Source organism: Homarus americanus, unplaced genomic scaffold, assembly GCF_018991925.1.
Source record: "Homarus americanus isolate GMGI-L3 unplaced genomic scaffold, GMGI_Hamer_2.0 scaffold27231, whole genome shotgun sequence".
In the NCBI taxonomy this organism is placed as follows: Eukaryota; Metazoa; Arthropoda; class Malacostraca; order Decapoda; family Nephropidae; genus Homarus; species Homarus americanus.
In genome coordinates, this window is record NW_024718545.1 from 4,491,894 (window position 1) to 4,503,996 (window position 12,103).

Here is a 12,103-nt window from a genome sequence, read left to right on the forward strand (position 1 = left end):
GTTAAGTTAATTTACTGTTGAATCTCCAGTGTATCTTATGATAACAGTTATGTGAACCTGAGGAGTGATCTTTATCTGTAAACTTCCCAGATAACTCATAAGATACCAAGATCATAATATAAAACACTAATCACTGACACTTAAAGATATCTCGACTGCTTTGTTATCAAGGTCCTTTGAAGATAGCATTTGAATAACCTGTCAAGCGTGTCATTCGCAATTCCCTAATTAAACCGTGAATATAATCATGTTTTGCTTAGTTTAAGAGTCATCGTAAATAACGTGTGTTAATGTCTGAGAATATCGTTCATTTGTGTTTCATCAGTGTTTTCGTATTTGTGGAAAAAAAAAATCTATCATCTGAGAAAACGGCGAGGTGACATTTAACTAATTCTTGGTCACCATTCTCCCCTGTTCTTTATCCACTCTCTTTTCTCATTCCCTCATCCACTGTTATTTTTCCTTCCCTCATCCACTGTTATCCTTCCCTCCCTCATTCACTGTTATCCTTCCCTCCCTCATTCACTGTTATCCTTCCCTCCCTCGTTCACTGTTATCTTTCCCTCCCTCATTCACTGTTATCCTTCCCTCCCTCATTCACTGTTATCCTTCCCTCCCTCATTCACTGTTATCCTTCCCTCCCTCATTCACTGTTATCCTCCCCTCCCTCATTCACTGTTATCCTCCCCTCCCTCATTCACTGTTATCCTTCCCTCCTTCATTCACTGTTATCCTTCCCTTCATCATTCACTGTTATCCTTCCCCCTCCTCATTCACTGTTATCCTTCCTCCCTCATTCACTGTTATCCTCCCTCCCTCATTCAGTTATCCTCCCCTCCCTCATTCACTGTTATCCTTCCCTCCTTCATTCACTGTTATCCTTCCCTTCATCATTCACTGTTATCCTTCCCTCCCTCATTCACTGTTATCCTTCCCTCCCTCATTCACTGTTATCCTCCCCTCCCTCATTCACTATTATCCTCCCCTCCCTCATTCACTGTTATCCTCCCCTCCCTCATTCACTGTTATCCTTCCCTCCATCATTCACTGTTATCCTTCCCTCCCTCATTCACTTCCTGTCTTTCCCTCACCCACTCTTCTATGTCCTTCGCCCACTCCTCCGTATGCCTCACCCAACTCATCCGACACAACTGTTCCCATAAGTGACTGTGCTCTTCTCCCCGCAGCTCGCCGCCTCACGCCCGAGCCCAGCACCCGCTCCAAGACTCGACGCTCACATGGACCCAAGTTCTACTACATCCCCCACGACCGCATCGTAGAGGAGGGCGAGACTGTCACCTTCCAGTGTGCCGTCAAGGGTATGTGTGTCATTATATATTTGGAAGGTTACAGGTATATCGCCACCTTAAGGGAATGGGTTAGTGTGCAGGGAGGGGGGAAACGACATTTTACTGAGCAGAACCTGTGGTTACGATTCGTTTTAACGCCCCCTTCCCTGTCTCTATAGAAGGAATTAATTTTTTGCCATTTGGACTTTCGATATAGGTTGGGTTACTGACTAATATGCAACTCATGATTGTAAGTGGTTCGGTAATTATGGGGTGTTTTTAGACAGTATTGTACGCTGATTACTTTCATTTTAATTCATTTCCTTGGGTATATGCTTAGTTTTCTGGATAGAGGCGACTTAAGATATACAGTAGGTTTGGTTAGGTTAACATATGATTTCAGCTAGTTTTATATTTTTTCCCAATATAATACAGTATCCTATAATAAAATCAGTGAAAGCTGGGTATTTTTAAACCTATTTTCAGTGAAAAACAGCAGACGGTCAGGATCCGAATTATTACCACATTACCGTTCAACATTCTTGGATAATCATTATTTTGGAGGTACAGTAATGTCTGAAGTTGAATTGTTTACCAAATACTCCTGCGAAAAATCTGCCAAGTCGCCACGTGTCGTCTGTTTGTTTACAACTGACCCACTCAGTACTCTTACGTCTACTAGAAACGTAAAATTACACCATGACACTTAACAAAGTTGCTTTCATTGGTACCAGATATCAAAATAAATTCTTTCTGTTTAATATGGTGGGGGATCCGGGAGCAGAATCCCCCGGCCAAGAATTTAGATAAAGTTAAGTAGGTTTCTTTGGGGTAACATTTTAGTTTCGGTCATCCACTCATCCCTGTATTTAGATATCCAAACTAACCTAACCTAACCTAATGTAACCGAATTAACCTAACCTAACCGGGGTTCGCCCCCTAAACCTTCCTAAAATTCCTTGGATGACCAAAAACTAAAATAATAGCTTCTTTGGTTGGTAGTTCTATATGTGTCTGACATCTAATCATAAATGAGGATTTTCTAAAGAAAATGAAGTGGGCGTGAAAGCTAATCTTTACCGAACCTGTGATGGATGACTCGGAACTTTCAGAGAAACATTCGATGGGTCCAATACCTGTGTGTGTGTGTGATAATAATAATAATAATAATAATAATAATAATAATAATAATAATAATTATTATTAACGGTTTATTGAAAAAGTTCTGCAGCCCGAAGGCTGAAAATAAACATTGGACATAAATGACTTCTTGAATACATTGACATTGGTGGTTTACCAAAAGCCTTCATTAGAAAAAGGTAAAGAAACATACAGTGAACATACAGATTAATGTTTAGAGTGGTCACGTAGATCTTGTGGGCTTAAGTGTTGAACAGCAGACGCGTAGTGTAGTAACTCCTCACAGATGGTGTTATGAGGGGATGGTGTGTGTGTGTGGGTGCGTGTGTTTGTGTGTGTGTGTGTGTACTTGTGTTTGTGTGTGTGTGCTTGTATGTCACTGATAACTTAATATATTTTTTTGTGCTTGGTTTTAAATTGCTGATGTTCACTTAAAAGCACATTGTAGTTTTCTTCTTTAATTGTTTGATGACGGGCTAATCAGCAATTAGTGATTTGTCTGTTTATCAGGGGGAGAGTCAGAGGATAACTTGAAATGTGAGAACTCCTTGGAGAGGCTTTTATTCGCGTCTCCTGTTAGCAACAAACTGCTCACAGACAGCAACAAAATGATGACCCAACTAGGAGTAGGAGCGAGAATTTTATGTGGATGTTACATGACACGTGACATGGAAGGGATAATTATTGCTTAAATGATCATTGCATAATTAACCTAGGTGATGCAAAGAATATGATAGTTATATGTACTTAGACTTCACTTATGTAAATATTACTGTCCATATATTTGACAGAGGTTTATACATGTGGAGGATTCAGAGCGGTGTCTTAGAACCTTTCTTTTTCTTAACCACACTGTTAAGTATGAATGTGTTAAAACATTATAACCTGGTGAACCATTACCAAGGTGACTGATGGTGTGAATGTTGACTTAACAGGATACCCGATTCCGAAGGCGATATGGGACAAGGACTCCATCAGGGTGTTGGAAGACGGCCGTTTCAAGATGGTGGAGAAGGAGGAGATACGGATGTTGGAGATCCCAAAAGTCACCCAACAGGACGCCGGCCTCTACCGCGTCACCATAGAGAACGACCTGGGCCGTGAGCAGGCCACCGCCAGGCTTGACGTGATCAGTAAGTCGCCGAAGCTGTCTAATACTTATTTATATATGTACTGGATTGGAATAAAAGCAGCATTCTGAAAATGTTCTGAGAAAATTTCTAAGATCCTTAAAAGTCTTAAAATTCAAATAATTCTGATATTGGTTAATATTGACGATTAACCCGCCAACGCATTATTTGCCTTTGTTTATTTTCTTACTATATTTTCATCAGTGAGTTTTGATATGATAAACATTTATTGTGAAAATTCTTAGTTTGGTAGAATTAGGCACCTAGGTGCACACTACTTTGTCTTCTCGGCGGTATTTCAGTGACGGTGTCTTACTCCTGGATGTAAATAGCCAATCTTATTGATGTATTTCAAAGCGCTCTGATCGAGACCTACTCTCAGTGTACTCTCAGAGCTGCACGGACCAGGCTGCTACTTTCACATCCACAAAATGCATAAAATTACACCACATCATAGTAATTTTTTTCTGTTTAATATGTTGGGGGTCCGGAGGGTTAAGCGTCATGGCTGGAAGTTAGGTAAGATTACGTTGGTTTCTTTGGTTAGGTTGGTGAGGTCTTCTCAAGCATCGCTTATGCCATCTGTTTTTCTTATCAACAAAGGTTAGGTTGAGTCAAAATTATAAATACAGTAACCACTTTTAACACAATTGCACAAACTACAACAGTGTCCACCGTAAAACACAGTGAAATTGCATCGTTTTTATAATAACTTTCTATGGAAAATCGTTGGCAGGTCAGTCGTCAATAATTACCCTGATATCTTTTCAATATTTCTTACAATATCTTATGTTTCATTATTCTACATTCACAGGAATAAATGACATAAGCACAGGTACAGATACATTCAGGAGCAGTTCAAGCCCAGTATAGTACTGTACTTGCCAGCAGTTCATAACAGAGATGTGACTGACCACCCAAGTGGCTAACTAGCCGATCAGTGGCAGAGGATAAAAGTAAAAGTAAATGAAATATTATTTTCCAAAAATTCTCAGAGGGTCGCGGAGATTTCCACTAATTCAGGATTCAACTTCTTCCCGCCATTTATTTCTCAAACTTATTTATTCATCTTTCATATTTATTTAGCAGAATTATAAAGTAGTGGAAAACGTGTCAAAGAAAAATCCAAACCCTTAGTACAAGTAAATTTAAAAAAATAAAAAATAATACTTTCAGATCCCTGAGTTGGAAGAATGGCTTTCAGTAATATAAAGTTTTGAGTTCTTTCAAACATAGAGAAAAATGTATACAAGTTATTATTCAACTTAATTAAAAATTATAAACTTGCTCACACAGGTGCCCATATCTCAGTATTTTTTTTTTACCTTTACGTTTTACGTTTATCCTCTTCGCTACTGATCGGCTCGTTAGCCACTTGGGCGGTTGGTCATGTCTCTGTTATACACTGTTGACAAGTACTGGGCATGTACTGGCTTCAGACTGTATCTGTACCTGCACCAATGGTCAAGTCTGGTCTTGAATGAGCTCACACTCGGTGCCATCACAACACTCTCTTACACAGTGTTCCAAGAGTTTACGATTCTAACTCTTAAAAAGTTTGCCCAAACAATTTTCTGAACTTACAGCTTCTTCAACCTTTAACTGTGATGTGACCCCTTGTGGGGCGGGCATCTGCCAGCTCCAGGTATGAACACTCGTGCAGAGTAATCCCCTACGAGATGTTTATAAACTTCAATTAAATCACCCCTCACCCATCTACTGTATAGTAGAAGCTAAGCAATTGCAGGCATTCTAATGAAGTCATATGCTTTAAACCTGGGGAAAAAAATACATGTCCACATAACTATGTCATATGAAATCCACTAAATAGCCCATGAGGAATAAAAATTACCTCACTACAATACAAATACAGTATAACAAACACACAGTCTTACACTCTCAGCCACATGATCTATTACCTGTGCGACAAACGCTATCCTGTCATGTTCCCACAGAAGCGACAGGTAATAAGTACAGTGGTTATGTGAGGTCGTGGTATTCGTCCCCGCTGACAGCTCCCCGCTTCACCCGCACCATGGCCTCCACCACCATCAGGGAGGCCTCCAGGATACGTCTCTCCACAGAATATCGCGGCTCACCCACGCCCAGGGCCAAGTGGTACAGGTGAGTCCTCTCTAGGTGTGTGGGGAGGCAGTGAATGTGCAAGTATGAAATGTGAGAGTTTTTGTGTATGTGTGTTGGGAGGGATTGAGTTTGGGAGTATGCAAGATGAGGGTGTTTGTGTATGTGTGTTTGGGGAGGCACAGAGAGAGAAACAAGAGGAGAAAGTTTCAAATGTGAATTTTGGAGAGACGGAGAGTGAGTTTGAAATATATGGAAGTTCGTGTTTATCTTTATGCGTGCGTGACAGCCTGATTGTATTTAAAAGCGAGAAGCCTATGCAGCTTGTTACCAGTACTTGTCATAAAGTGTTTAAATAACTTTTGACATGTTTCTGTCAACTTGTAGGCGGCGCCATACATCACATTCACCTTGATGTTGGTGGTCAAAGAACGTTCAGACTCTCCCCCATCCCCCCATAGACATACCTGTGCTAACATACCTCCGGTGTATCACCGACAGGAACAACGAGCTGCTGCCTCTGTGTGAGGAGTTCTCGCAGACCTACAACGGGAAGGAGGCCACCCTGGAGATCCCCTCAGCCACGGCGGCCGACGCTGGTACCTACACCTGCGTTCTGATCAACGACGCTGGAAAGACCGAGTGTTCGTGTGAGGTGAGTCTTCTCCACTGTCCACTCCTCCATCTGCTTCAGCCGGCATTTTAGGTTATGTCATTGTTGTCATGAGCACTGGAATAACTCAATTAAGATTATTCAGAAATTGGGAGAATGTCAAGTGATTTCTCAGTATTCTATACACTCGTTTACCGCCCTCACCAACCATTATGAATCACGTCAATACTGGGAAAGTACTGTACCTCAGCTTTGGTTCTTAAACACATTTCAGTGAAGGTTTTTATCAACCTACAATGTTATTATATCCTTCTTCCACCGTATTTGAGAAGTTTAGTTTAGGTCAAGGTAATATTACTGACAGCTATCTGGGATACCCGCCTTCCTAACGAATATCTATAAAAGAAAAGTAATTTCTTACCTCGAAAATACAAATCACATAAATGAATTTCAAACTTTGTATTTTTTCCAAGATTTTCTCGTAAATAAAGCTGCTCCGAGCCTTGTTATGCCAAACATTACCTAGTTGACGAACACTATCCAATGACAAGTGTCTCGCAAAACATCTTGCACCGAAAAATCAATTAAGTTTACTTTTATTTTTATCCTCTTCGCCACTAATGGGCTCGTTAGCCGCTTGAGCGGTCGATCACGTCCCTTACACACTTTTGGCAAGTACTGGGCATACACTGGCTCCCGAATGTATATGTACCTGCTCCAGTGTTGGTCAAGTCTGGTCTTGAAAGAGCTTACACTCAATGCCGTCACAACACTTTCCAGGGGCGTATCCACAAGGGGTTCAGGAATCCCCTTTTCCTCAGACAGTTCCAATACCTTCTCTTTAATGTAGATGGTACTCAAGCATTTTTGTATAGTAAAAATTAATTTCTATTGACCTCAGAATATTTCCTAATATCAAGTGGATATGGCTTCAAAATGGCTTCAAATTGCCTATGATATTGGTTAATATAAAAAAAAATTCTGGGTGGGGGGGGGTTACAGCCCCCCCCTCCCCACGCCCCAGCTGGGTGGGCTTCCTGCATCCGCCATATTCCCCCACCCACAACTTCTTGGACCCCCTTCCTTTTGATATTTCTGGACCCGCCCCTACTTTCTGGAAGAGTGTTCCTAATTCACACCCTGAAAATGTTTGCCCTCGCAATTTTCTGGACTTGTGGCTTCTTCAACCTTGAGCTGTGACCACTCGTGGGGCGGGCGGGCATTCGCCAGCTTCAGATATGGACACTTGACTGAGTAGTGCCCTCTGAGATGTTTATGCACTTCAATTAAGTCACCCCTTGCCCCCCTCTGTAATATAATCTAGGCAGCTGCATGTTATCTTCCATTTACCTGTTGTAATCACTGATGAATGTCCTGGAGATTTAGCTCTAGAGGTATACTGGAAGTAACACTAATAAATGTTTTTGGGTTAAGTTGCAAACCCAAATGGTCTTTTCTCCTATACATTAAGAAAATAGAATATGCACAAATAATTTCGGATATCATCGTAGTTAAAACTATGAGCGAAGGCCATTTGGAAGACAATGGGATTATGTGACATACATCACTAGACATTTGCTCATAGTTTAATTACCGTGGGTGTAGTAATTATATTAACAAAATACATGTAGCCCAAATTTATATAACCATTACTGTCTGTTAGACAGAGGCTAATACATGCAGGCGTTCTATTCTCTCTGGATAACTGAGGTGCCATAGTGCACAGTGCAGGCACCAGTTTGGTGGCCCTCCTTTGGACATTTTCAATCAACTGACAGTATTCCAGATGGGGAAGCACCTCACACTTGAAGACCGTTATGGGGGACTAACTGTCTAGATATGAGATAGAACCTTCTTGTAAGACTTACTAGTTTAGGCACTTGATTCCCATTCTTCTCCCAATGACCTGTGACTTCAATTCGTTGTCAACATACACACACACGTCTTTTTCACATTCGGTCTCTATTAATGCAGTTTCTGCGTCTCGTTGGAACATGTGATGTGCCTCCATTTGTTCGACCACTCTTGAAGCTGACAGATCGTTCTGTAGCTCTTCACAGTCTGTTTGGTTCTTAATTCCCCTGAATAACTTGGCATCGTCCGCAAACATTTGTACGGAGGAGTGTATAGCTTCTGGCATGTTATTTATGAAGAAAACAACAACAACAACGGGACCAGTATACTGCCCAGTGGTACCTTGCTTGTCATGGGTACACAAGACGATTTCGTGCCATTAATCACCACACACTGCTTGCGGTCATGCTAGGACACTTCCCGAATCCTGTACCCTTCCAGTTTAATTTTTCGCCTTTCATGGGGTACACTGTCGAAAGCCTTGGTAAAATCTAGATATATATTTGTATTGTCGATATTACCTCCTTGTTCCAGAATCTGAGTCCAAACATTCAGTACCTTGAGTAATTGTGTTAAGCTGAAGCGTCCCAGCATAAAACCATGTTGGGAATCCTTTACAAGGTTGTTTCATTGTAAATGTTCCATCATGACATATCTTATGATGCTCTCTAGTACTTAAGAACCAAACAGACTGTGAAGAGCTGTAGAAAGATCTTTTGAGCTTCAAGAATTGTCAAAGAAATGACTGCTAAGTTTCAATGTCACGAAGTGTAAGATTTGCACCTGGGTTGTACCAACGGTAAGGAGTCGTATCACTTGTCCTAACAGGACGGAGAAACTGCATTAATATAGACTGAATGTGAAAAGGCCCCGAGTGTGTATGTTGACAATGAATTGAAGTTCTCGGGCCAGTGTGAGAAGAAGGTGAATCAAGAAACTAAATTATTAGATCTTACATGAAGGTCGTTCAGATATCTAGATGGTTCATCCCTCGTAATAATCTTCAAGAGTGAGGTGCTTCCCCGACGGGAGTACTGTCACCCCATCTGGTCCCTGAGATATGCTAGGGACTGTCAGTTGATTGAAAATGTCCAAAAGAGGGCTACCTGACTGGTGCCTGCAATTAGAGATTAGAGCTCCTGCAATTGCCTAGGTTATATAATACATGCAGGCAAGGGGTGACCTAATTGAGGTGTATAAACATCTCAAAGGGCACTACTCAGTCGAGTGCCCATACCTGGAACTGGCCGACGCCCGCCTCACAAGGGGTCACAGATCAAGGATGAAGAAGTTGCAAGTCCAGAAAACTTTGAGGGCAACCTTTTTCGGAGTGAGATTTGTGAACTCTTGGAACAACCTGCCAGAGAGTATTGTGACGGCACCGAGTGTGAGCTGTTTAAAGACCAGACTTGACCAACACTGGAGCTGGTTCAGATACATTCAGGAGCCAGTATATGCCCAGTACTTGCCAACATTGAGTAACAGATACGTTAGCCCGAGTGGCTAACGAGCTGATCAGTGGCAAAGAGGATAAATAAAAGTAATGTGTAAAGTTTTTCTCTTTCATCAAACCATTATTACGAAACTTGTGAATTATTGTCTTGTTTATATGTACAGCATACTTTTAATGTAAGAAAGAATTTATCAACAAAATTTCTCAAGTTGTTGTTTCTTAATATTTAAAAATGGAAGTGTTACTGAGTATGAAACGTTCATTCTCACATAAACAGTTAAAGCGAAAAAATATATGGCGTCATCGCGTGGTAAGTAGCGTCTTTATATACGGCAGAAAAAACGGGAAAAACAAAATCCCGAAAGTTTAATACCTTTCCCTAGTTTGGTTTATTTTTTTAGAATTTTTTTTTCTTCAATATAAATTTCTCAGATATTTGGGTAACCCAGACCCCTGTCAGTAAGTGATACCGTCTTGTCCCAGAGACTCATTGGTTGGTGATCATGTGGGCATGCCGGTGAGAACTGATTGTAATAAGTGTTGGGTGTTGTGCAGGTGATGGTGGAGAACCACAAGGAGATGGCTGACCAGCCACCTTACTTCCTCAGACGGCTTCAGGATCTGACCGTCCTTGATGGTGATGAGGTCAGACTCACAGTCAAGCTCTCAGGTGAGTAAAAGGTGCCAGGGTGTGTCACTACTGTTGTTACAGGTGCCAGGGTGTGTCACTACTGTTGTTACAGGTGCCAGGGTGTGTCACTACTGTTGTTACATGTGCCAGGGTGTGTCACTACTGTTGTTGCAGGTGCCAGGGTGTGTCACTACTGTTGTTACATGTGCCAGGGTGTGTCACTACTGTTGTTGCAGGTGCCAGGGTGTGTCACTACTGTTGTTACATGTGCCAGGGTGTGTCACTACTGTTGTTACAGGTGCCAGGGTGTGTCACTACTGTTGTTACATGTGCCAGGGTGTGTCACTACTGTTGTTGCAGGTGCCAGGGTGTGTCACTACTGTTGTTACATGTGCCAGGGTGTGTCACTACTGTTGTTGCAGGTGCCAGGGTGTGTCACTACTGTTGTTACATGTGCCAGGGTGTGTCACTACTGTTGTTGCAGGTGCCAGGTGTGTCACTACTGTTGTTACATGTGCAGGGGTGTGTTACTACTGTTGTTGCAGGTAGGGGTGTGTCACCACTGTTGTTACATGTGTGCCAGGGCATGTCACCACTGTTGTTACAGCAGGTGCCAGGGTGTGTCACTACTGTTGCAGTGCCAGGGTGTGTGTCACTACCAATTTGTTACGTGGCTGCCCAGGGTGTGTTATTGCTACTACTGTTGTTGCAGGTGCCAGGGGTGTGTGTGTCACTACTGTTGTTACATGTGCCAGAGTGTGTCACTACTGTTGTTGCAGGTGCCAGGGTGTGTCCTACTGTTGCATGTGCCCAGAATGGCCTACTGTTGTTGCAGGTGCCAGGGTGTGTCACTGTTGTTAGAAAAGCAGGGTGTGTCACTACTGTTGTTGCAGTGCCAGGGGTGTGTCACTACTGTTGTTACATGTGCCAGGGGTGTGTTACTACTGTTGTTGCAGGTGCCAGAATGTGTCACCACTGTTTGTTGCCATGCCAGGTGTGTCACCTGTTGTTACAGGTCTTGGGGTGTGTCACTACCTGTTGTTGCAGGTGCCAGGGTGTGTCACTACTGTTGTTACATGTGCTGGGGTGTGTTACTACTGTTGTTGCAGGTGCCAGGGGTGTGTCACTACTGTTGTTACAGGTGCCAGGGTGTATCACTACTGTTGTTACAGGTGTCAGGGTGTGTCACTACTGTTGTTACAGGTGCCAGGGTGTGTCACTACTGTTGTTACAGGTGCCAGGGTGTGTCACTACTGTTGTTACAGGTGCCAGGGTGTGTCACTACTGTTGTTACAGGTGCCAGGGTGTGTCACTACTGTTGTTACATGTGCCAGGGTGTGTCACTACTGTTGTTGCAGGTGCCAGGGTGTGTCACTACTGTTGTTACAGGTGCCAGGGTGTGTCACTACTACGTTGTTCTACTATCCACGGTTGAGATGTCTAAAGGTTTAATGGGATTTGTTACCAGATTGTTCTGTTTTATTTAAAGAGTGTAAACCTTGCAGAGTAGTGAAGCTGTTTGAGAATCACTTAGGAAGCAGACCATCCGAACTATGTTGGGTCGTGAGGTAGGTTTAGTTGACTTCTGTGGTCTGCTTCTCAAATATCATTCAAACTAGTTTTTGCTTGTTGCATCACCAGAGTTTTTTATATGGATTAATGTAATTGTATAGGAGAATATGCTGTCAGACTTTAATTGGAAATAAAATCATCACGACCACCACCGTTTTACGACCATTATCTACACTTGTATGAATTAGCTGTGCTTACCTAATGGCAGCTCTCCATGCTGCACGGTCTCTTGCAGTCTCTCTATTCAGGCTCCTAACTCAAATGGTATTTCTTACAACCTCCCTCTCTGTTATTCTCTGCCTACCGTTGGTTCTCCTCCCCTCCACATTTAGACTCGTG

At 42.3% G+C, this 12,103-nt stretch overlaps 1 protein-coding gene across 3 annotated transcripts in view; it reads left to right on the plus strand.

Annotated features, from left to right (window-relative positions):
• LOC121859756 (myosin light chain kinase, smooth muscle-like) overlaps window positions 1-12,103 on the plus strand; it is a 90,093-nt gene that overhangs the window by 42,058 nt on the left and 35,932 nt on the right. For all 3 annotated transcript variants that reach the window (XM_042356742.1, XM_042356743.1, XM_042356744.1), the window contains 5 exons: window positions 1,188-1,319; window positions 3,365-3,562; window positions 5,515-5,683; window positions 6,143-6,296; window positions 10,117-10,231. In XM_042356742.1, the coding sequence (XP_042212676.1) occupies window positions 1,188-1,319; window positions 3,365-3,562; window positions 5,515-5,683; window positions 6,143-6,296; window positions 10,117-10,231 (768 nt within the window). The remainder of the gene's footprint in view (window positions 1-1,187; window positions 1,320-3,364; window positions 3,563-5,514; window positions 5,684-6,142; window positions 6,297-10,116; window positions 10,232-12,103) is intronic.